This window comes from Nerophis lumbriciformis, linkage group LG17 (assembly GCF_033978685.3).
Source record: "Nerophis lumbriciformis linkage group LG17, RoL_Nlum_v2.1, whole genome shotgun sequence".
In the NCBI taxonomy this organism is placed as follows: domain Eukaryota; kingdom Metazoa; phylum Chordata; class Actinopteri; order Syngnathiformes; family Syngnathidae; genus Nerophis; species Nerophis lumbriciformis.
This window is the reverse complement of record NC_084564.2, coordinates 5,462,689-5,488,940: the sequence shown is the minus strand read 5'-3', so window position 1 is coordinate 5,488,940 and position 26,252 is coordinate 5,462,689. Positions and strand designations below refer to the sequence as shown.

Here is a 26,252-nt window from a genome sequence, read left to right as displayed (position 1 = left end):
CAGGGGAGTTGGCGGGCCAATTTAGAACAGAAATACCATGGTCCGTAAACCAGGCACGGGTAGATTTTGCGCTGTGTGCAGGCGCCAAGTCCTGTTGGAACTTGAAATCTCCATCTCCATAGAGCAGGTCAGCAGCAGGAAGCATGAAGTGCTCTAAAACTTGCTGGTAGACGGCTGCGTTGACCCTGGATCTCAGGAAACAGAGTGGACCGACACCAGCAGATGACATGGCACCCCAAACCATCACTGATGGTGGAAACTTTACACTAGACTTCAGGCAACGTGGATCCTGTGCCTCTCCTGTCTTCCTCCAGACTCTGGGACCTCGATTTCCAAAGGAAATGCAAAATTTGCATGGTTGGGTGATGGTTTGGGGTGCCATGTCATCTGCTGGTGTCGGTCCACTCTGTTTCCTGAGATCCAGGGTCAACGCAGCCGTCTACCAGCAAGTTTTAGAGCACTTCATGCTTCCTGCTGCTGACCTGCTCTATGGAGATGGAGATTTCAAGTTCCAACAGGACTTGGCGCCTGCACACAGCGCAAAATCTATCCGTGCCTGGTTTACGGACCATGGTATTTCTGTTCTAAATTGGCCCGCCAACTCCCCTGACCTTAGCCCCATAGAAAATCTGTGGGGTATTGTGAAAAGGAAGATGCAGAATGCCAGACCCAAAAACGCAGAAGAGTTGAAGGCCACTATCAGAGCAACCTGGGCTCTCATAACACCTGAGCAGTGCCAGAAACTCATCGACTCCATGCCACGCCGCATTAACGCAGTAATTGAGGCAAAAGGAGCTCCAACCAAGTATTGAGTATTGTACATGCTCATATTTTTCATTTTCATACTTTTCAGTTGGCCAACATTTCTAAAAATCCCTTTTTTGTATTAGCCTTAAGTAATATTCTAATTTTGTGACACACGGAATTTTGGATTTTCATTTGTTGCCACTTCAAATCATCAAAATTAAATGAAATAAACATTTGAATGCATCAGTCTGTGTGCAATGAATAAATATAATGTACAAGTTACACCTTTTGAATGCAATTACTGAAATAAATCAAGTTTTTCAAAATATTCTAATTTACTGGCTTTTACCTGTATGTTAGTTCGGGTGGCTGGCGGATGGTTGACGACTTTTGTGATGCGGTTGCAGATGAAATAATTGTCTATCCGCGCATCTCTAGCCCCTACCATAGTTTCATGCTTAATTTTTAAGAATACTTTCTGTTTTGGGTTCACTTGAAAGGAAAAAAAACAGAAGGCTCTCATTGTGAGATCACATGTTTTTTCTCCGGAGGAATAATGTCAGCACATCTGACAGATTTCACGTTACACATTTATGAGCTGCAGCGTTTCCGTGGCGACAGCTTCTTAAAGGGACGTGACACAGTTCGCTTCAAAACGACACAAAGTACAACAACTCCACACTTTGCCCTGGGATTCTCACATTTGTGTTGCACCCTCCTGGAGAAGCAGAAGGCAACTTTAAGAAGAGAAGAGCACGCATGCAAACAAACGTGAGGTGCGGTGGGCCGAGACCTCTGTTAGGGTGCGTTCACACATGGAGGTTGTAGAGACAGTTTGCTCTGCTAGTATTAACTTCCTTTGGTCAGGTGTGAACTCAGTCCAGGACCAACCAGGCAGACCTGAGGATTTTGTGTGTGTGTGTGCTCCACATTGGCCTCAGTGTGTTTTGGTCTATTTCTGCCAGTGTTAAGTACTCCTGGCCCACATTGTCATGTGGAGCATCATCTAATCAGCTGGTTGCTGAGTTCTGAGTTTTTGCTCAATGGCACTGAGGCGGAACGCCACAGAATGTTTCTATGTTGGACGCAAAAAAAAAAACCTGGCTTACGCCCTTTTTCACTTCGAAGATGAGTAGGCCTGGGCCGATATTTGATAAGCCAATGAATAAAGTCTGTATAATTTGAAGCGTCACCGATTCTGTTCATAACTTTTATGGACAGAATTTCTAGGCGCAGTCAAGGCGTTGAGGGGATCCGGTTTGGTGGCTGCAGGATTAGGTCTCTGCTTTTTGCAGATGATGTGGTCCTGATGGCTTCATCTGGCCAGGATCGTCAGCTCTCACTGGATCGGTTCGCAGCCGAGTGTACAGCGACGGGGATGGGAATCAGCACCTCCAAGTCAGAGTCCATGGTTCTCGCCCGGAAAAGGGTGGAATGCCATCTCCAGGCCCTGCCCCAAGTGGAGGAGTTCAAGTACCTCGGAGTCTTGTTCACGAGTGGGGGAAGAGTGGATTGTGAGATCGACAGGCGGATCGGTGCGGCGTCTTCAGTAATGCGGACGCTGTATCGTCCGTTGTAGTGAAGAAGGAGCTGAGCCGGAAGGCAAAGCTCTCAATTTACCGGTCGATCTACGTTCCCATCCTCACCTATGCTCATGAGCTTTGGGTTATAACCGAAATGACAAGATCACGGGTACAAGCGGCCGAAATGGGTTTCCCTCCGCCGGGTGGCGGCGCTCTCCCTTAGAGGAGCCAGATGAGGTGGTTCGGACATCTGGTCAGGATGCCACCCGAACACCTCCCTAGGGAGGTGTTTAGGGCACGTCCGATCGGTAGGAGGCCACAGGGAAGACCCAGGACACGTTGGGAAGACTATGTCTCCCGGCTGGCCTAGGAACGCCTCGGGATCCCCCCTAGAAGAGCAGTAATTATAATCACAAAAGCTTTAGTAAATCTAGATTTAAAACAGTTACAATGGAAAGAAAGTATTTCAATCAAAGGTGTTAGTTTATGGAACAAACTTGAATAAAACAATGTACGGTACATTTTTCTCTGTATTAAATCATGATGATGACTGAGTAAAATTATGTCTTCATTATTGGTTTAAAAGGGAACATTATCACAATTTCAGAATTGTTAAAACCATTAAAAATCAGTTCCCAGTGGCTTATTATATTTTTCGAAGTTTTTTTTCAAAATTTTACCCATCACGCAATAGCCCTAAAAAAAGCTTCAAAGGGCCTGATTTTAACCACCCGTCCATTTTCCTGTGACGTCACATAGTGAAGCCAACACAAACAAACATGGCGGAAAGAACAGCAAGCTATAGCGACATTAGCTCGGATTCAGACTCAAATTTCAGCGGTTTAAGCGATTCAACAGATTACGCATGTATTGAAACGGATGGTTGTAGTGTGGAGGCAGCTAGCGAAAACGAAATTGAAGAAGAAACTGAAGCTATTGAGCCATATCGGTTTGAACCGTATGCAAGCGAAACCGACGAAAACGACACGACAGCCAGCGACACGGGAGAAAGCGAGGACGAATTTGGCGATCGCCATCCAACCAACGATTGGTATGTGTTTGTTTGGCATTAAAGGAAACTAACAACTATGAACTAGGTTTACAGCATATGAAATACATTTGGCAACAACATGCACTTTGAGAGTGCAGACAGCCCAATTTTCATCAATTAATATATTCTGTAGACATACCCTCATCTGCGTTCTTTTCCTGAAAGCTGATCTGTCCAGTTTTGGAGTTGATGTCAGCAGGCCAGGGAAGCTAGGGTCGATATTCTTCTCTTGATCATCTTGGGACGGTGTGAGCCAAGACATCCAGGGGGTTTAGCTCGCTCGTCTGCGGGAACAAACTGCCGCCATTGCTTGCCGTGCTAGCGAGGTCCTTTGTCCCTGAATTGCTCACACACTCCGGCAGATTCAATGGGGGTCTGGCGGCAGATTTCTTTGACTTTATGGTTGGAAATGCATCTGCTTTGAGTGTCGCAGGATATCCACACATTCTTACCATCTCTGTCGTAGCATAGCTTTCGTCGGTAAAGTGTGCGGAACAAACGTCCAATTTCTTGCCACTTTGGCATCTTTGGGCCACTGGTGCAACTTGAATCCGTCCCTGTTCGTGTTGTTACACCCTCCGACAACACACCGACGAGGCAGGATGTCTCCAAGGTACGGAAAACAGTCGAAAAAACGGAAAATAACAGAGCTGATTTGACTCGGTGTTTGAGAAAATGGCGGATTGCTTCCCGATGCGACGTCACATTGTGACGTCATCGCTCTGAGAGCGAATATTAGAAAGGCGTTTATTTCGCCAAAATTCACCCATTTAGAGTTTGGAAATCGGTTAAAAAAAGATATGGTCTTTTTTCTGCAACATCAAGGTATATATTGACGCTTACATAGGTCTGGTGATAATGTTCCCCTTTAATGGTTTTAAAATGAAAATATGGCTTTGTAGTCGCCGACATTGAAAGTCAATTGTTGTATTTGTGAAAACGGGGCAGATATTATATACTTCTTCAGGAAATGAGCAGCTTATCAATTCTAAAAATGTTAAACGGTAATACATACCGTCTGGAATGTTACTGCAGTTTACCGTTAGGGCTGGTACATCTCTAGACGCAACAAACTTAAAGGATGTCAGAGTGAAGCGAGCCTGTGTCAGAACACAGAAAAGCACTGACGTGACGACACATGTAGCTACTGCGCTAACGTCAAATATAATCCTGCGCCTGAATAATAAATGTGCTGAGAGTGTTCAAAGTGGACAAAAAAGGGTGCTGATGCCTTTGGAGCACTCAAACGTTGATCCCAAACTGCATTTTGAGAGTGTGTACGTTGTGTTTCAGAGCCGCAGCTGAAGGGTATCGTGACGCGACTCTTCAGCGAGCAGGGCTTCTTCCTGCAGATGCAGCCTGATGGAACCATCAACGGAAACAAGGACGAGAACAGCGACAACAGTGAGTTTTCTCTTTTACTCCACCCGGCTCGCGTGTTCCCACCTTTTATCCCAAACGCACCAGCTATTTGGAATTATGGAGTGAAATCTGGAGACTTTAGCTGGCTTTCACATACATATACATATATATATATATACAGGTAAAAGCCAGTAAATTAGAATATTTTGAAAAACTTGATTTATTTCAGTAATTGCATTCAAAAGGTGTAACTTGTACATTATATTTATTCATTGCACACAGACTGATGCATTCAAATGTTTATTTCATTTAATTTTGATGATTTGAAGTGGCAACAAATGAAAATCCAAAATTCCGTGTGTCACAAAATTAGAATATTACTTAAGGCTAATACAAAAAAGGGATTTTTAGAAATGTTGGCCAACTGAAAAGTATGAAAATGAAAAATATGAGCATGTACAATACTCAATACTTGGTTGGAGCTCCTTTTGCCTCAATTACTGCGTTAATGCGGCGTGGCATGGAGTCGATGAGTTTCTGGCACTGCTCAGGTGTTATGAGAGCCCAGGTTGCTCTGATAGTGGCCTTCAACTCTTCTGCGTTTTTGGGTCTGGCATTCTGCATCTTCCTTTTCACAATACCCCACAGATTTTCTATGGGGCTAAGGTCAGGGGAGTTGGCGGGCCAATTTAGAACAGAAATACCATGGTCCGTAAACCAGGCACGGGTAGATTTTGCGCTGTGTGCAGGCGCCAAGTCCTGTTGGAACTTGAAATCTCCATCTCCATAGAGCAGGTCAGCAGCAGGAAGCATGAAGTGCTCTAAAACTTGCTGGTAGACGGCTGCGTTGACCCTGGATCTCAGGAAACAGAGTGGACCGACACCAGCAGATGACATGGCACCCCAAACCATCACTGATGGTGGAAACTTTACACTAGACTTCAGGCAACGTGGATCCTGTGCCTCTCCTGTCTTCCTCCAGACTCTGGGACCTCGATTTCCAAAGGAAATGCAAAATTTGCATGGTTGGGTGATGGTTTGGGGTGCCATGTCATCTGCTGGTGTCGGTCCACTCTGTTTCCTGAGATCCAGGGTCAACGCAGCCGTCTACCAGCAAGTTTTAGAGCACTTCATGCTTCCTGCTGCTGACCTGCTCTATGGAGATGGAGATTTCAAGTTCCAACAGGACTTGGCGCCTGCACACAGCGCAAAATCTACCCGTGCCTGGTTTACGGACCATGGTATTTCTGTTCTAAATTGGCCCGCCAACTCCCCTGACCTTAGCCCCATAGAAAATCTGTGGGGTATTGTGAAAAGGAAGATGCAGAATGCCAGACCCAAAAACGCAGAAGAGTTGAAGGCCACTATCAGAGCAACCTGGGCTCTCATAACACCTGAGCAGTGCCAGAAACTCATCGACTCCATGCCACGCCGCATTAACGCAGTAATTGAGGCAAAAGGAGCTCCAACCAAGTATTGAGTATTGTACATGCTCATATTTTTCATTTTCATACTTTTCAGTTGGCCAACATTTTTAAAAATCCCTTTTTTGTATTAGCCTTAAGTAATATTCTAATTTTGTGACACACGGAATTTTGGATTTTCATTTGTTGCCACTTCAAATCATCAAAATTAAATGAAATAAACATTTGAATGCATCAGTCTGTGTGCAATGAATAAATATAATGTACAAGTTACACCTTTTGAATGCAATTACTGAAATAAATCAAGTTTTTCAAAATATTCCAATTTACTGGCTTTTACCTGTATGTGTGTGTGTGTGTGTGTATATATATATATATATATATATATATATATATATATATATATATATATATATATATATATACAAACCCCGTTTCCATATGTGTTGGGAAATTGTGTTAGATGTAAATATAAACGGAATACAATGATTTGCAAATCCTTTTCAACCCATATTCAGTTGAATGCACTACAAAGACAACATATTTGATGTTCAAACTCATAAATTGTATTTATTTTTTGCAAATAATAATTAACTTAGAATTTCATGGCTGCAACACGTGCCAAAGTAGTTGGGAAAGGGCATGTTCACCACTGTGTTACATGGCCTTTCCTTTTAACAACACTCCGTAATCGTTTGGGAACTGAGGAGACACATTTTTGAAGCTTCTCAGGTGGAATTCTTTCCCATTCTTGCTTGATGTACAGCTTAAGTTGTTCAACAGTCCGGGGGTCTCCGTTGTGCTATTTTAGGCTTCATAATGCGCCACACATTTTCAATGGGAGACAGGTCTGGACTACAGGCAGGCCAGTCTAGTACCCGCACTCTTTTACTATGAAGCCACGTTGTTGTAACACATGGCTTGACATTGTCTTGCTGAAATAAGCAGGGGCGTCCATGGTAACGTTGCTTGGATGGCAACATATGTTGCTCCAAAACCTGTATGTACCTTTCAGCATTAATGGCGCCTTCACAGATGTGTAAGTTACCCATGTCTTGGGCACTAATGCACCCCCATACCATCACAGATGCTGGCTTTTCAACTTTGCACCTAGAACAATCCGGATGGTTCTTTTCCTCTTTGGTCCGGAGGACACGACGTCCACAGTTTACAAAAATAATTTGAAATGTGGACTCGTCAGACCACAGAACACTTTTCCACTTTGCATCAGTCCATCTTAGATGAGCTCAGGCCCAGTGAAGCCGACGGCGTTTCTGGGTGTTGTTGATAAACTGTTTTCGCCTTGCATAGGAGAATTTTAACTTGCACTTACAGATGTAGCGACCAACTGTAGTTACTGACAGTGGGTTTCTGAAGTGTTCCTGAGCCCATGTGGTGATATCCTTTACACACTGATGTCACTTGTTGATGCAGTACAGCCTGAGGGATCGAAGGTCACGGGCTTAGCTGCTTACGTGCAGTGATTTCTCCAGATTCTCTGAACCCTTTGATGATATTACGGACCGTAGATGGTGAAATCCCTAAATTCCTTGCAATAGCTGGTTGAGAAAGGTTTTTTCTTAAACTGTTCAACAATTTGCTCACACATTTGTTGACAAAGTGGTGACCCTCGCCCCATCCTTGTTTGTGAATGACTGAGCATTTCATGGAATCTACTTTTATACCCAATCATGGCACCCACCTGTTCCCAATTTTCCTGTTCACCTGTGGGATGTTCCAAATAAGTGTTTGATGAGCATTCCTCAACTTTATCAGTATTTATTGCCACCTTTCCCAACTTCTTTGTCACGTGTTGCTGGCATCAAATTCTAAAGTTAATGATTATTTGCAAAAAAAACATTTTTTTTATCAGTTTGAACATCAAATATGTTGTCTTTGTAGCATATTCAACTGAATATGGGTTGAAAAGGATTTGCAAATCATTGTATTCCGTTTATATTTACATCTAACACAATTTCCCAACTCATATGGAAACGGGGTTTGTACATTCCTCAACCGTTCCAAACCGTTCCAACATGAAAACATTCACCACATTCCCCTTAACACAAATTCCATTTTAAACATGAATATGTTTAATACGGCCACATTTCTCAAACTATTCCAAACATTTAAGCTATCTACAGTCGTCCCTTGCCACATTGCGGCTTCACCGCATTGCGTATTTTTGGGGGGATATTTTTTCAAAGCATACTCCACAATTTTTGGTGTTAAATTTTCAAGCATAGAGATGACTTAATAAACTAAAAATATCAATATTACAGTAGTATTGGCCACTAGAGGAGACCAAACCAACCAGCATGGTGGCCACTGATTGGCTGAGCCTCAGGCATCATTATTATACTGGATTTAAATAGCGTAAAGATGACTACATGGTGTTATTTCATGTCTACAGGCAGAGGTGGGTAGTAACGCGCTACATTTACTCCGTTACATCTACTTGAGTAACTTTTGGGATAAATTGTACTTCTAAGAGTAGTTTTAATGCAACATACTTTTACTTTTACTTGAGTATATTTATAGAGAAGAAACGCTACTTTTACTCCGCTACTTTTATCTACATTCAGCTCGCTACTCGCTACTAATTTTTATCGATCTGTTAATGCACGCTTTGTTTGTTTTGGTCTGTCAGACAGACCTTCATAGTGCCTGCGTTTCAACAAATACAGTCACTGGTGACGTTCACTACGTTCCACCAATCAGATGCAGTCACTGGTGACGTTGGACCAATCAAACAGAGCCAGGGGTCACATGACCTGACTTAAACAAGTTGAAAAACGTATTCGGGTGTTACCATTTAGTGGTCAATCGTACGGAATATGTACTGTACTGTGCAATCTACTAATAAAAGTTCCAATCAATCAATCAAAAGTGTGAAGGAAAAAAGATCCTTTTTTTATTTCAACCGTACATCCCGTCAAAAGCCTAAAGACTGACTGCACAGTTTCTGTCTTCACAATAAAAGTGCCGCTCCATCGCGCCTGCGCTTTCAAAATAAGAGTCTCCGAAAGCCAGTGCAAACAAGCTAGCAAGCTACGGAGTTTGCCGCCAATGTATTTCTTGTAAAGTGTATAAAAACGAATATGGAAGCTGGACAAATAAGATACCAAAAACCAACCACTTGCATGTGGTATTAGACAGAAAGGAGGAACTTTTTTTCTCCTCCATTTGAAAACGAGGACGTTATCAGCACTCCTGTCTGATTACAATCAATGCAAGTCATCAGAATCAGGTAATACACCAACTTATATTCTTGTCTTCATGAAAGAAAGGAATCTATATGTGTTAAACATGCATGTATATTCATTAAAACACCTTTAACATGTAAACAAAAACGGCAAAATAAATAAATATAAATTATATACTGTATATATCAATGTATGTATATATATATATATATATATGTGTGTGTATATATTTATATATATATATATATATATATATATATATATATATATATATATATATATATATATATATATATATATATATATATATGTGTGTGTGTGTGTGTGTGTGTGTGTGTATATATATATATATATATATATATATATATATGATATGTGTGTGTATGTTACTCATCAGTTACTCAGTACTTGAGTAGTTTTTTCACAACATACTTTTTACTTTTACTCAAGTAAATATTTGGGTGACTACTCCTTACTTTTACTTGAGTAATAAATCTCTAAAGTAACAGTACTCTTACTTGAGTACAATTTCTGGCTACTCTACCCACCTCTGTCTACAGGGCTCTTTTAATGTTGGAAAAACATATTTAGAAGGTTTTTAAACGTTTTTATGCTTTGCTATGAAAATATTAGATGGATAATTGATTCCTACTTGTCAAAAGTGTATTTATCGCGGTCATGTTCGTAACCAACTAACAGCAATAAATGAGGAACAACTATGTTTCTGACAGTCCAAAAACTCCCAGCTTCCACCAAAGTCCACAATAGTCATCCCAAAAATGGTATTTGACATAAACCGCTTTTTTTTTTCATACTTCTGGAACAATATAAACCCTTCTGGCATTGAAAGATTCTGGCTGACAATTTTCTACATCCACAAAATTCCTACTTTTCCCGTTATTCCACATTTTATTTCAGATTCAGCTCTGCAGCGATGACACACAATTTCTACGTTCTCTGGTTGTTTGTCGTAAACGATGTAGGTTGTTTCAGGTGTTGAGTAAATGCGACCATGAATCACATGGACTTACATGTCAATAGTAAATAAATCCGATCCGGGCACTGAACGGGGATTGGACTGTAAAACCTGCAGATTAAATTCATGTCGATGCTTCCGAAAAAGAACTGGTCTTTGTCTCCCAGTTCTCCCTGAGAGGATTAACATCAGCCATCGCCACAGGCCGCCTCCTCTTCTTCTTCCTCCTCCTCATCCTCACCCACAATGCTCTTTTATCATTCGGCAGCACAGCAGCTTGTACACCAGCCAGTCCACAATCCACACAGATGTTTATGATCCCACTGCATTCTGCTTGGCTCAAAGGCTGACATCCTGTTTGCAGCGACATCTTAAAGCGGCGTTACGCAACAGCCCTCGCCGACACGGACGCTCCCCAACATGCTCAAATGGCTTCTTGCGTTACAATTGAAAAGTGAGGAACGGCGTTCGTTCTTTGAGTCCAGTGGAACCTCGATTTACGAACCCTTCTATTTGCAAACTTTTCGATGGGGACAAATATGCCTCTGTCTGCAAACCATGTCTTTGTGTATGAACTAGAGATGCGCGGATAGGCAATTATTTCATCCGCAACCGCATCAGAAAGTCGTCAACCATCCGCAATCCACCCGATCTAACATTTGATCAGAACCGCATCCGCCCGCACCCGCCCGTTGTTATATATCTAATATAGACGATGCAAGGCATTAGTGAGGTTATAAAGCTTTTGCCTGTTAAAGAAAGGAGACTGATCCAATGCAGCACAGACATTCGCGTGCCACGCTGTCACGACCCAGACGCACACCAGTGCGCAATCATATGGGAGCCGCGCTGAGCGCACCTCCAAGCGCGTCTCGCTGCCGGCGACGGCCGGGTATATGGGCCCGACGCTCCAGCGCCATCCATTTTCAGGGCTAGTTGATTCGGCAGGTGGGTTGTTACACACTCCTTAGCGGGTTCCAACTTCCATGGCCACCGTCCAGCTGCTGTCTATATCAACCAGGGTGAGCCCCACCCCTTTTGTGAGCGCACTGCGCGCGGAGTGACCCCTGTTACGCGCCCCCGGCAACAGGGGTGGCGGGCAGGTAAGCTGCGCGCGCGGAGTGACCCCTGTTACGAGCCCCCGGCCACGGGGGTGGCGGGCAGGTAAGCTGCTTACCTGCTGCGCGTTACGCCGGCCGCGACGAGGCGGACGAGGCGGGGTGTCGGTGCAGTGGGCGCGGTGGTGACCCTGGACGTGCGTCGGGCCCTTCTCGCGGATCGCCTCACCTACAGCTCCCGGTGGGGCCCTCTCGGGGGAAGGGGCCTTGGTCCCGGACCCCGGCGAGGCGTCCCTTCTCCGCTCCGTAAAAGTGTCCATCTCTTTTTTTTTTTTTTTTCTGTTGTGGCATATGCTGCAGGTGCCTGCTCGTTTTTCGTATGTGGGTAACAACATTTAACTATGTATATATATTTCCCAATTGGTTTAACTGCCACCCGCCTGAATCTATTTAAAATCTTTTTTTTTTTTTATTTCAACCACCCGACCCGACCCGACCCGACCCGCGGATAAAATCAAATTTTTTTTAATTTCATCCGCCCGATCCGCGGATAATCCGCGTACTCCGCGGTTGTGCCCGCAAACCGTGCATGTCTAGTATGAACGCTTCAGTCATGTTGTGTCCCGCTGGCAGACATTTTGTGCTTGCTCCTCATATTGAAGAGATTGAGGAGCAAAAGCAAGTTTTTAATTGCGATGAGAGCAGACTTTTCTGGAAAAAGATGCCAAAGCGGACTTATTTCACAGCAGAGGAGAAACGGCCTCTCGTTCAGCCATACTTGCCAACCCTCCCGAATTTTCCGGGAGACTCCCGAAATTCAGCGCCTCTCCCGAAAACCTCCCGGGACAAATATTCTCCCGAAAATCTCCCGATTTTCAGCCGGAGCTGGAGGCCACGCCCCCGCCAGCTCCATGCGGACCCGAGTGAGGACAGCCTTTTTTTCACGACGGGAGGACAACAGGGTGACAAGAACTAAATCATCCAGACTAGAGATACATTGTATTATTATGTTTATCTTACCTAAAAATAAATAGATATTTATTAATTAAAAAAAAAAAAAAAACTAAATACATTTTTACTATATTTTGCTAAAAACCTCAAAATTAATTATATTTTTATTTTTTCTGACTCCTTATTACATCCAGCCATAGAATTTTACATTAAAATAAACATATTTTAAATGATAAATTATAAATTATCATAATAACTCATTTAAAATGACCATATTTAATTATTAAGATAATTGCTTGTTTATCAACAACTTTAGCATTTTATTCACTACATTTTGAAGCTCTCAGAAGCCAAGTTATGTTATATTCCTTAATATTTATTTATGCAAGTTTGAAGTATCAATTATCCAAACACAGTTTTGTTTGCATATTTTCAGGATGTAGATATATATATATATATATATATATATATATATATATATATATATATATATATATATATATATACATATATATATATATATATATATGTATGTATGTATGTATGTATGTATGTATGTATGTATGTATGTATGTATGTATATATATATATATATATATATATATATATATATATATATATATATATATATATATATATATATATATATATATATATATATATATATATATGTATGAAATACTTGACTTGGTGAAATCTAGCTGTCAATATACTCCTCCCCTCTTAACCACGCCCCGCCCCTTGTTTCATCATTCCATGTATATACTATACTCTGGACCCCCTGTCAAAAGCTTCTTCTAGCTTATTTGGGGGACCCTTTCACGTACCAACATCTTTAAATGATGATATTTCACCACTATTGTATTTGTTATATGGTATTGTGAATAAACTTGAAACTTAGTGTTTTCACTCTTGGAATGTGAAATACAACACCCACTCTTTCCTTATCAGTGTTGCGAGGGGGAGAGATGAGGGTTTTCTTTGTGTGCAAAGGAGTTGGCTTTTCCGTTTGAATGGCAGATCAACTCGAGTAACCGACATTAATGTATTGGTTAAACTGATCTCCTAAAGCTTTAGTAAAACTTAAAACTTGGGAAAAAAAGAGGATTGGACGCTTTTTGAGCATACACACTTTCTCTCTCCGTGGTCTTTGTGTTACTGCAGCGCTCTTCAACCTGATCCCAGTGGGTCTGCGGGTGGTGGCCATGCAGGGCGTGAAGGCTGGACTCTATATGGCCATGAACGCTGAGGGCTTCCTCTACACGTCTGTAAGATTCCCATCCATCCACGCATGTGCTCATTCGTCTGCTGGCAGCTGACTTTTCAATGTTTCCTCTCGTCCTCCTCCATCTTCATACTTGCATCGCCTCCTTGTCACTGATGCCGTTCCATACATTATTCAGCCTAAAGTGTCATTCCTCGTCTGCCCATTGTCTCCGCTCATCTTCTTCATTGAGATTGCGTGCGAAGGGAAATATTAACGGCAGCGTGTGTTCACCAGGACATCTTCACGGCCGAGTGTAAGTTCAAGGAGTCGGTGTTTGAGAACTACTACGTCATCTACTCGTCCACGCTGTACCGGCAGCACGAGTCGGGCCGAGCCTGGTTCCTGGGCCTCAACAAGGACGGCGTCCTCATGAAGGGAAACCGCGTGAAGAAAACCAAACCCTGCTCGCACTTCGTCCCCAGACCCATTGAAGGTAAGACCGTCGTAAAAGGCCCTCATTAACGTCTCTCGTGTTTGTTTCAAAGTACGATTTTTATTTTTACATATAGTTGATCAAATGTTTTATTCTATATATATTAGGGATGTCCCGATCCAGGTTTTTGCACTTCCGATCCGATACCGATATTGTTTTTGCATTTCCGATCCGATACCGATACTGACCGATACTGGCCTATCCCAGCATGTATTAAAGTTTAAAGTTATTTAGCCTACTTAGTTGTCAGAATCATGTTGAAAAGGGTTTTAGTACTCTTGATAACAACTAGCCAGCTGAATTAGGGGAGTTTGAATAATACACAATGGTTGGTAACAAGAAACGGACCTGTTTATTCAAGGATAAACACAAAATAGACAAAATTATACATGACAAACAGAAATGGCATCATTGAAACTAGTGCTGGGCGATATGGCCTTTTTTTAATATTGCGATATTTTAAGGCCATATTGCGATACACGATATATATCTCGATATTTTGCCTTAGCCTTGAATGAACACTTGATGCATATAATCACAGCAGTATGATGATTCTATGTGTTTTGATTGATTGATTGAGACTTTTATTAGTAGGTTGCACAGTGAAGTACATATTCCGTACAATTGACCACTAAATGGTAACACCCCAATAAGTTTTTCAACTTGTTTAAGTCGGGGTCCACTTATTGATTCATGATACAGATATATACTATCAGATATATACTATCATCATAATACAGTCATCACACAAGATAATCACATTGAATTATTTACATTATTTATAATCCAGGGTGTGGAGGGGGGCGCCGGATGTAAGTGTCAAAAAGACAGCCAAAAGAGTTTGATATGAGAATAAATCTAAAGTTAAAATATAGGGTAGAAATGCACCCATTTGCAGGAAATGTAGTCTTGATTTTCAAAATTTTCTTTCAAGGCTTGCATGTCTACATTAAAACATTTTTCTTCATACTGCATTAATATATGCTACTTTTAAACTTTCATGCAGAGAAGGAAATCCCACAACTAAAAAAATCACTAATTTTTTCATACGGTGTTTATGTGGACATTTTTGCCTCTGCATTTTGATGGTGTGGACATGTGGCACCGAATGGAGATAAGCGTCTCGACAGACGTCACAATATTTGAACAATGATGACGAAAACTGTTGTCTCTGTCGTGTCCGTGTGTCGAAAATTGTTATGCGCTTATTTTTTTATTTGATTTTGTGCGTGGCATAGATTTGCCGTGCGCAGAGGACGCTTGAGCAGGCGCGCACCTTGGCGGCTGCGCTAGCATCACAGCTAACGTTAGCCATGCTGCTACCTCTCTGCTGGGAGAGGACGTATACGTATGTGACGTATGACGTGACAGTATGTGACGTGTGTAAGAAGGTGCGCTTGCTGTCTGTGAGAGGGAGACACAGGAAAGAGTGAGAAGAGCCTGTCGTGTAATGCCAGCAGCTAAAAGCAACTGCGTGAGAATCCACAGACCTGTGGACGTGTTGAAGGTGTGCTGGAAAATGCGGAACGGAAATTACGGAGCAGCAGAAAAGTGGAATGTATTATTTAAATCGGTGCGTTGGAAAACACGGACCGGAGATTTTTTTTAAACTGGATCTGGATCGGCATTTTCCCATGCCTTGCCGATACGCAATTTTTGGCAAATATCGGCAGCCGATCCGATCCAAATATCGGATCGGGACATCCCTAATTCCGATATAGTTTTTTTTGCCGATATTGGACCGATATCTGATATCACTATTGGCTAAGGACACACATAGTATCAAACTAGTCTGTTTGCTGATTCTGCGGCATCGTGTGCCCAAACAAATAATCCCACACTGTGGGGACTCGGTCTCTGGTTTTCTATTTTTCTCTTAGAGTTTGACCGCAGAATAATCCACCAAAGAAAGTTGTGAGTGACAGCAATTTGATTAAAAAAAATGTGAGAAAGACTATTGAATTCAATAAAGGTGGTGTACAGGACAGCGAGTGAAATTGAATAACTTCATGACTTGGTTCTGTTGTTAAATAAGATTTCAACCACATGACATTATCTCTGATGGCACAAACCAAAAAGCAAGGAGTTTTTGAGAATCCGGATAAGGTTTTTCATATTTCCTGTTTTGGCGTGCACCTTGATACATTTTGTACATTCATATATGTTAAGCTGTCTGAACAAAACTTCTTAGCTCTGTGTTACAGCTGACAAAGCTAATCAGTGTTATTTTTACAAGACAAAATGACCCCCGGCCAGGACTTTGGATACTTGGAGGTTCCAATGTATCTTCAAAGTCTGCTTGAAATCAGTTGTTGATTTAAACAAAGGCTTAGCGTGACAACGTGCACGTGACCAATGCTCACGGCAGAGGTCATGGACAAAAGGACGAAGTGAAGCTCTCGTGTCGCACTCGGAAGTTTCAGCGGGAACACAAATCTTCCAGCTCTGCTTTCAGCGCTCCGCTCTCCCTCCTCCGTCCTCCCTCGGCGTCATTTAAAAATATCCGTCCACTTTCTTCTCCTCTTCGTCGTCCTCTCCTCACCTTGTGACAGTGTGACACACATCTTTGTGGAGAAGTGCATGTTTGTTCAGCTGTGTTTGAAGGACACGCTAATCAAAAACTTCAACCAGGGAATTATCTGGTGACAATCAAGTATGTCCAAATATTACTGACAATTCATTAGGAGTGCTCCAAAAAAACATTCACATCCAAATCGCGATTCCGATTTCAAATCACTCAAAACTTTTAAGAATCAATGATATATATATATATATATATATATATATATATATATATATATATATATATATATATATATATATATATATATATGTATATATATATATATATATATATATATATGTATATATATGTATATATATATATATATATATATATATATATATATGTATATATATATATATATATATATATATATATATATATATATATATATATATATATATATATATATATGTATGCGTGTATGTGTGTATGCATATATGTATATGCTGTATATATGTGTATATGTATGTAATATATACATATGTATGTATGTATGTATACAGGTAAAAGCCAGTAAATTAGAATATTTTGAAAAACTTGATTTATTTCAGTAATTGCATTCAAAAGGTGTAACTTGTACATTATATTTATTCATTGCACACAGACTGATGCATTCAAATGTTTATTTCATTTAATTTTGATGATTTGAAGTGGCAACAAATGAAAATCCAAAATTCCGTGTGTCACAAAATTAGAATATTACTTAAGGCTAATACAAAAAAGGGATTTTTAGAAATGTTGGCCAACTGAAAAGTATGAAAATGAAAAATATGAGCATGTACAATACTCAATACTTGGCTGGAGCTCCTTTTGCCTCAATTACTGCGTTAATGCGGCGTGGCATGGAGTCGATGAGTTTCTGGCACTGCTCAGGTGTTATGAGAGCCCAGGTTGCTCTGATAGTGGCCTTCAACTCTTCTGCGTTTTTGAGTCTGGCATTCTGCATCTTCCTTTTCACAATACCCCACAGATTTTCTATGGGGCTAAGGTCAGGGGAGTTGGCGGGCCAATTTAGAACAGAAATACCATGGTCCGTAAACCAGGCACGGGTAGATTTTGCACTGTGTGCAGGCGCCAAGTCCTGTTGGAACTTGAAATCTCCATCTCCATAGAGCAGGTCAGCAGCAGGAAGCATGAAGTGCTCTAAAACTTGCTGGTAGACGGCTGCGTTGACCCAGGAGATGACATGGCACCCCAAACCATCACTGATGGTGGAAACTTTACACTAGACTTCAGGCAACGTGGATCCTGTGCCTCTCCTGTCTTCCTCCAGACTCTGGGACCTCGATTTCCAAAGGAAATGCAAAATTTGCATGGTTGGGTGATGGTTTGGGGTGCCATGTCATCTGCTGGTGTCGGTCCACTCTGTTTCCTGAGATCCAGGGTCAACGCAGCCGTCTACCAGCAAGTTTTAGAGCACTTCATGCTTCCTGCTGCTGACCTGCTCTATGGAGATGGAGATTTCAAGTTCCAACAGGACTTGGCGCCTGCACACAGCGCAAAATCTACCCGTGCCTGGTTTACGGACCATGGTATTTCTGTTCTAAATTGGCCCGCCAACTCCCCTGACCTTAGCCCCATAGAAAATCTGTGGGGTATTGTGAAAAGGAAGATGCAGAATGCCAGACCCAAAAACGCAGAAGAGTTGAAGGCCACTATCAGAGCAACCTGGGCTCTCATAACACCTGAGCAGTGCCAGAAACTCATCGACTCCATGCCACGCCGCATTAACGCAGTAATTGAGGCAAAAGGAGCTCCAACCAAGTATTGAGTATTGTACATGCTCATATTTTTCATTTTCATACTTTTCAGTTGGCCAACATTTCTAAAAATCCCTTTTTTGTATTAGCCTTAAGTAATATTCTAATTTTGTGACACACGGAATTTTGGATTTTCATTTGTTGCCACTTCAAATCATCAAAATTAAATGAAATAAACATTTAAATGCATCAGTCTGTGTGCAATGAATAAATATAATGTACAAGTTACACCTTTTGAATGCAATTACTGAAATAAATCAAGTTTTTCAAAATATTCTAATTTACTGGCTTTTACCTGTATATATGTAAACATACATATGTAAATGTATGAGTCATGGTCAAAGGTTGACATACACTTGTAAAGAACATAATGTCATGGCTGTCTTGAGTTTCCAATCATTTCTACAACTCTTATTTTTTTGTGATGTAGTGATTGGAGCACATACTTGTTGGTCACAAAAAACATTCATGAAGTTTGCTTCTTTTATGAATTTATTATGGGTCTACTGAAAATGTGAGCAAATGTGCTGGGTCAAAAGTATACATACAGCAATGTTAATATTTGACATTATCATTAGACATTTATAAAAAAATAAATAAAAAAAGAACAATAGTGTCACAGTGGCTTACACTTGCATCGCATCTCATAAGCTTGACAACACACTGTGTCCAATATTTTCACAAAGATAAAATAAGTCATATTTTTGGTTCATTTAATACTTAAAACAAATTTACATTATTGCAATCAGTTGATAAAACATTGTCCTTTACAATTATAAAAGCTTTTTACTCTGCTTGCATGTCAGCAGACTGGGGTAGATCCTGCTGAAATCCTATGTATTGAATGAATAGACAATCCTTTTGAATCGGGAAAATATCGTTTTTGAATCGAGAATCGCGTTGAATAGAAAAAAAATCGATTTTGAACCGAATCTTGACCCCAAAAATCGATATTGAATCGAATCGTGGGACACCCAAAGATTCACAGCCCTAATAGATACTGTATATGTACATACATTTATATTTGTGTGTCTATATACAGTATATATATATGTCAGGACTTGGTCTTGGGTGTTTGCTTTTCCGGGTTGCAACGGAAAGTTGGCTCGGGCGAGACGGGAATGTAAGTACATTTTTTATTTAAAGACTATAAATACAAAAAAAAAGGATCAAACAAAAAGCGCGCACAGAGGCGGAGAATAAACTATGAAACCAAAAGACTATAGCAAAAAAAGTACAAATGAAAAGCACGCACAGTGGCGGAGAACAAACTATGAAAAACAAAAAGACTATAAACATGGAACAAAAACTTACTATGACAAGGGACATGAAGCAGGATCTTAGAGGATGAAGAGTGTACAGAAGCATAAATGTGGAGAGGTCGTCAGAACGACAAACTGAAAAGAATGAACTTAAATACTATGGACATGATTAGTGAAAGCAGGTGCGTGACTCAAAACGTGAAACAGGTGCGTGACGTGACAGGTGAAAACTAATGGTTGCTATGGTGACAAAACAAAAGTGCACAAAAAGTCCAAAACCCAAAACGAACATGACCAAAACAAAAACATGATCACACAGACATGACAATATATATATATATATATATATATATATATATATATATATATATATATATATATATATATATATATATATATATATATGTCTTAATAAGGTTATCCAAAAAAATAGTGCTCGATACCGTAGTAGAGCGCAATATATGTATGTGTGGGGAAAAAATCACAAGACTATTTCATCTCTACAGGCCTGTTTCATGAGGGGGGGTTCCCTCAATCATCAGGAGATTTTAATGGGAGCATTCACATACCATGGTTTATATAGGGCACAGAGTGGGTGGGTACAGGCTGGCGTAGGGGCGTGGTGATTGGCTCATGTGTTACCTAGGAGGTGTTTCCGTCTGTGGCGGCATGCTGTTACAATTTCGCTGCGCTTGTTGAGGGATGACAGGTCTGGACGGTAAATAATAAACAGTTTCTCTTTCAAGCATAGGTTGCATCTTTTATTACCACTATTGTAAGGTGTGCTGGATGCAAGAATTTGCCATGTTATTGAATATTCAACATTATTGTCTTTGAGGTCCCAAATGTGTTTGCTGAGTTCTGTGGTATTCTGCAGGTTTTGGTTCCTGAAAGAAGCCTTGTGATTGTTCCATCTGGTTTTGAATTCTCCCTCGGTTAATCCTACATATGTGTCGGATGTGTTAATGTCCTTGCGTGTTACCTTAGATTGGTAGACAACTGATGTTTGTAAGCACCCCCCGTTGAGAGGGCAATCAGGTTTCTTTCGACAGTTACAGCCTTTGTTGGTTTTGGAGTCGCTCTGTCCGGGGGCCGACGGCTCATTTGCAATTGTTTTGTTGTGGTTTGAGATGATTTGTCGTATATTGTTCATACAGCTGTAGCTCAATTTAATGTTGTTCTTGTTGAATACTTTTCTTAGGGTGTTGTCTTTGGGAAAGTGTTTGTCAATCAGATTGAGGAATTTGTGTCCAATGTTAGTTGAGACGTTTTTGCTGTATGGGGGGTTGTACCAGATGATGTCGTTTCGTTTTCTGTTCTTTTTTGGCTGGTTTCCTGGCGTGGGTTCATAGGTGATATATATATATATATATATATATATATATATATATATATATATATATATATATATATATATATATAATTTAGCAAATGTTTTGGTTTTATAATAATGAAACAACTATTATTTATACTTTTGCTTTTATTAATTTTCGATTGTCCTTTTTTTTAGTATTTATTTTATTTAATTAGTTTTATTAATTTTTATTTTATTTAATAATTAATAAGTATTGTATTTGCATATCTCCTCAATTTACTTTGTAAATGTCCACTCTAAGTATCATAAAGCTGGGTTGGAGTTAGGGTTGCTTTATTTTCTATTTCTTTGTAAATAAAATTTGGAAAAAATTACGTTTTTCAGTTTACTGCACACATACAGTAAGCCGTACTCAGGAGCCATAAGGCGCTTTTTTTTGTTTGTAACTTGTTTTAAAAAGGTTTTATTTTAATTTATATACCAAAAAAACATATTGCGAGAATCGTGTTAGATTGTGGATCGATTAAATCATCACCTGAAGGATCGGAATCAAATCGAACCGTGAGGTGCCCAAAGATTCCCGCCTCTAGAGGAGAGCATGGTTAAGATGTCAGTCAAGAATTGTCATAAAGCGGATAAAAGTGGTCTCCTACAGAGATCACACATGGGACGGTTTAGTAAGTAAGAATTGTTTTAGTTATATTGAAAAACTTACAAATGAAGAATCCACATGAGTAGAAACGCTATGGACGACAAAAAGACAGGTAGGGCTAAACAGAAGAAAAAACTGTAGCCATTCACCCAGTTTTACCTGCAGTGAGCAAACGTGTCCAAAAGATGGCGCCAGAGCACAAGCAATGACACCATTCCAGTGTCTTTGCTTGTGTTTTATGAAAACTATTTACATTGCGGTTGTCAGCGAAGAAAAATACATACCGTATTTTCCGCACCATAAGGCGCCCTGGGTTATAAGCCGCGCCTTCAATGAACGGCATATTTCAAAACTTTGTCCACCTATAAGCCGCCCCGTGTTGTAAGCCGCATCTAACTGCGCTAAAGGAATGTCAAAAAAACAGTCAAATAGGTCAGTCAAACTTTAATAATATATTAAAACCAGCGTGATGTGGGCGCGCATGGAATCGTATATCAACATGGACGGAGCTGCGTGAAGAAAGCCACCCGGCCTCTTCGCGTAAACTTAAACTTACCTTAACCACTCGCTCATCTTTTCTTCATCCATCCCTTCGAGTTAGCTTTTATGATGACGCCGGTTGGAAAGGTCTCTTTTGGCAAGGTCTTCCTTTTGAATATCACCATGGGTGGAAGTTTCTGGCCATTAGCATGGCAAGCTAGAACCACAGTGAAGGATGACTTCTCATTCCCTGTGGTGCGAATATTCACCGTACGTGCTCCCGTTGTATCCACGGTGCGGTTCACAGGAATATCAGTTGCTGTGAAATAGTAATCCGTGTGCGGATGGAGAGATTGCGTCTTTTCATGAACCGGATCCTTGTCGCTTAGTAGGAGCCATTTTGTGGTCTTTACAGATGTAAACACACAAAGGAAATGAAACGTAACATCCGCGCGCTTTTTCTTCTTCTACGCGGGCGGGTGGTTGCTTACAGTAGAAGAAGAAGCGCTTCCTGTTCTATGGGGGCGGGTGCTTACCTTGGCGGTTGCTTGCGTAGAAGAAGAAGCGCTTCCTGTTCTACCGGGAAAAAAGATGGCGGCTGTTTACCGTAGTTGCGAGATCGAAACTTTATGAAAATGAATCGTAATATTAATCCATATATAAAGCGCACCGGGTTATAAGGCGCACTGTCAGCTTTTGAGAAAATTTGTGGTTTTTAGGTGCGCCTTATAGTGCGGAAAATACGGTAAATTAGTCGCGCCATTTTATTAGCTACAGGGTTCAAAGCGTAAGAAAAAAGTGGTCTCATTACCGACCATATGTTTAAAATCTTCATTTCCACGCCAAAAAAATCTCAATTTGAACACTCTCGCCATGCAACAATCTTTGTCATTGTGTGCCTGTCCTTCCTCTAATGTGCGTTTTTGTGGCGCAGTGTGCATGTACAAGGAGCCGTCACTGCACGAGCTGGAGGAGAAGCTGCTCAAGTCGTCGCGCAGCCCGACCATTAACGGCGAGGAGCGGGCGAGGAGCACCGAGCGAGCGCAGGACCAGCTGGGGCAGGAGGACGAGGAGGAGGAGGAGGAGGACTGCTGCACAGAGCGGGAGGGCTCATAGCCTGCAGCGCCCCCTGCAGGAAGAACTCCCATGCAACACGCCCACTGTTCAGCACCACGCCGATGACAACAAAAACGCCATGACGACGGAAACTCCAAACGAAAACAAAGAAAAAAAAGAAGCAAAAAAAAAAAAAAAAAGGCCAAAATCTTCTTGTGATGAGGTATGAGAAGCAGGGGGGAGGGGCTTATTTAAAAGAGGACTTTGATGATGACGATCTACATTTTATGCAAAAAGCCCTGCTGTGTCGGCGCCAGGGGGTTAGCACATCTCTCCATCGCCACATTGTCATCATCACCGTCACCGTGACGACAAAACGAGCGCTGAGAACTGCCAAGCTTTAAGCCATGTAGGAACATTACGTCCTTTCTAGAACCTACGCACTTTCTTTCAACTCACCACGCTGCTTCTTCTTCTTCTTCTTCTTCCAATCTTCCTCGGGCTTCCATCCAGTCAGATTTTAGAGATTCGTGCCGCCACCTCACACCCTGTTTATTTTATTTGAGTCATTAGCAATGACCAGGCGTGTGCCCCGCTCCGTGATCATTTTGACCACGTCACATCTCTGCTGGTCCTTGCCTGTATTCCGTTCAGAGTCCAGTGTGCGGGGACTAGAGATGCGCGGTTTGCGGACACAACCGCGGAGTCGGGCGGTTGAAATAAAAAAAAAATTAGATTTTATCCGCGGGTCGGGTCGGGCGGTTGAAATAAAAAAAAAATTAGATTTTAAATACCGTATTTTCCGCACCATAAGCCGCCCTGGGTTATAAGCCGCGCCTTCAATGAACGGCATATTTCAAAACTTTGTCCACCTATAAGCCGCCCCGTGTTATAAGCCGCATCTAACTGCGCTAAAGGAATGTCAAAAAAACAGTCAGATAGGTCAGTCAAACTTTAATAATATATTAAAAACCAGCGTGATGTGGGCGCGCATGGAGTCGTATATCAACATGGACGGAGCTGCGTGAAAAAAGCCACCCGGCCTCTTCGCGTAAACTTACCTTAACCACTCGCTCATCTTTTCTTCATCCATCCATCCCTTCGAGTTAGCTTTTATGATGACGCCGGCTGGAAAGGTCTCTTTTGGCAAGGTCTTCCTTTTGAATATCACCATGGGTGGAAGTTTCTGGCCATTAGCATGGCAAGCTAGAACCACAGTGAAGGATGACTTCTCATTCCCTGTGGTGCGAATATTCACCGTACGTGCTCCCGTTGTATCCACAGTGCGGTTCACAGGAATATCAAAAGTCAGTGGAACCTCGTCCATGTTGATAATGTTCTCTGGCCGGATCTTTTTTTCAGCTATCTTGTTTTTACAATATGCACGGAAAGTAGCCAGCTTTTCTTGAAAGTCTTTAGGCAGTTGCTGTGAAATAGTAGTCCGTGTGCGGATGGAGAGATTGCGTCTTTCATGAACCGGAAACCTGTCGCTTAGTAGGAGCCATTTTCTGGTCTTTACAGATGTAAACACACAAAGGAAATGAAACGTAATATCCGCGCGCTTCTTCTTCTTCTACGGGGGCGGGTGGTTGCTTACAGTAGAAGAAGAAGCGCTTCCTGTTCTATGGGGGCGGGTGCTTACCTTGGCGGTTGCTTGCGTAGAAGAAGAAGCGCTTCCTCTTCTACGGGGAAAAAAGATGGCGGCTGTTTACCGTAGTTGCGAGACCGAAACTTTATGAAAATGAATCTTAATATTAATCCATATATAAAGCGCACCGGGTTATAAGCCGCACTGTCAGCTTTTGAGTAAATTTGTGGTTTTTAGGTGCGGCTAATAGTGCGGAAAATACGGTAGATTCAGGCGGGTGGCAGTTAAACCAATTCGGAAATATATATACATAGTTAAATGTTACCCACGTACGAAAAACGAGCAGCACTCTTTGAAACAGGCAATTATTTATCATCGGGCACCTGCAGCACGCCACAATAGAAGAAGAAAAAAAAAAGAGATGGCAACGCCGGCAGCAAACGTGGTACGCGACAAACTAAAAAAGGGAATACTAAAGACCAGGGGGAAAAAAAGGCCAGAAAAGTTCAGCGTGGACTCGTTTTTATGAGGTTGTAAATCAGGATGATAGTATTGCTGGCTACGTGATTTGCAAGAGCTGCGACGTTGTTTATGTCTACGACAGTCACAAAACCGGGACATCTAACATGGTGCATCACATTTGTGCAAAACCCCCGAACCTCCACAAACACCCTGAGCATGAGCAGTTTCGTCCGCCGTGATCCCAGAAGAGTGCCACAGGATGTTAAAACAAGATAGAACGCAGCTGCCTGCAGCAGTTTGAGTGCTCCCAGATGATTGCGCACTGGTGTGCGTCTGGGCCGTGACCGCGTGGCACGCATTGAATGTCTCTGCTGCATTGGATCAGTCTCCTTTCTTTAACAGGCAAAAGCTTTATAACCTCACTAATGCCTTGCATCGTCTATATTAGATATATAACAACGGGCGGGTGGCGGATGGCGGGCGGGTGCGGTTTTGATTAAATGTTAGTTCGGGTGGATGGCGGATGGTTGATGACTTTTGTGATGCGGTTGCGGATGAAATAGTTGCCTATCCGCGCATCTCTAGCGGGGACTGAAAGTTACTCCGAAGTACGTTGTAGAGCTCCCGTCGTCGTCATCTCGCCAATGTTCGCACGCCTTCGTCTTCTCGGGCCTAGCTACCAAGTTACGCCATGTTTCCACGACAACGGCCTTGCTAGAATTGTTTAGATAAAAGAAAAGACCCCCTCGAATTGGCGGATGACATTGCAGTGCGCACGCCAGGCCACTAGTGGGCGCTGTGACCCGTGAAAGCTTGTGAGTGTGCATGTGAAGAAATGCTTAATATTATTAACGTTAGGTTTGGGTATCGGGTATAACTTTTTCCCACCAAATACCACCTCAGAAAACACTTGGCTCTCCAAGTACCACCACAATATGAAGACAGTAGCGTAATAGGCCTATGTAGTCATTAAAAAAAGGCTTTTTTTTTTTTTTTAAACAAGTATATTAAATATTTGTGGCCACTGTAACATCACACACAGTTTGAACAGTAACACTGTTTGAATATAGGAAAATAAAACACTGTACTTATTATTTGGCGTACCACTTGTCT

The 26,252-nt window shown here is 41.6% G+C and overlaps 1 protein-coding gene across 2 annotated transcripts in view; it reads left to right on the top strand.

Moving 5' to 3' along the window:
• Positions 1 to 23,791, top strand: part of LOC133614384 (fibroblast growth factor 12-like) — an 82,635-nt gene extending 58,844 nt beyond the window's left edge. For both annotated transcript variants that reach the window (XM_061972286.1, XM_061972284.1), the window contains exons 2-5: positions 4,615 to 4,725; positions 13,463 to 13,566; positions 13,800 to 13,998; positions 22,968 to 23,791. In XM_061972286.1, the coding sequence (XP_061828270.1) occupies positions 4,615 to 4,725; positions 13,463 to 13,566; positions 13,800 to 13,998; positions 22,968 to 23,149 (596 nt within the window). In that variant the 3' untranslated portion in view covers positions 23,150 to 23,791. The remainder of the gene's footprint in view (positions 1 to 4,614; positions 4,726 to 13,462; positions 13,567 to 13,799; positions 13,999 to 22,967) is intronic.
• The last annotated feature ends 2,461 nt before the right edge of the window (positions 23,792 to 26,252 follow it).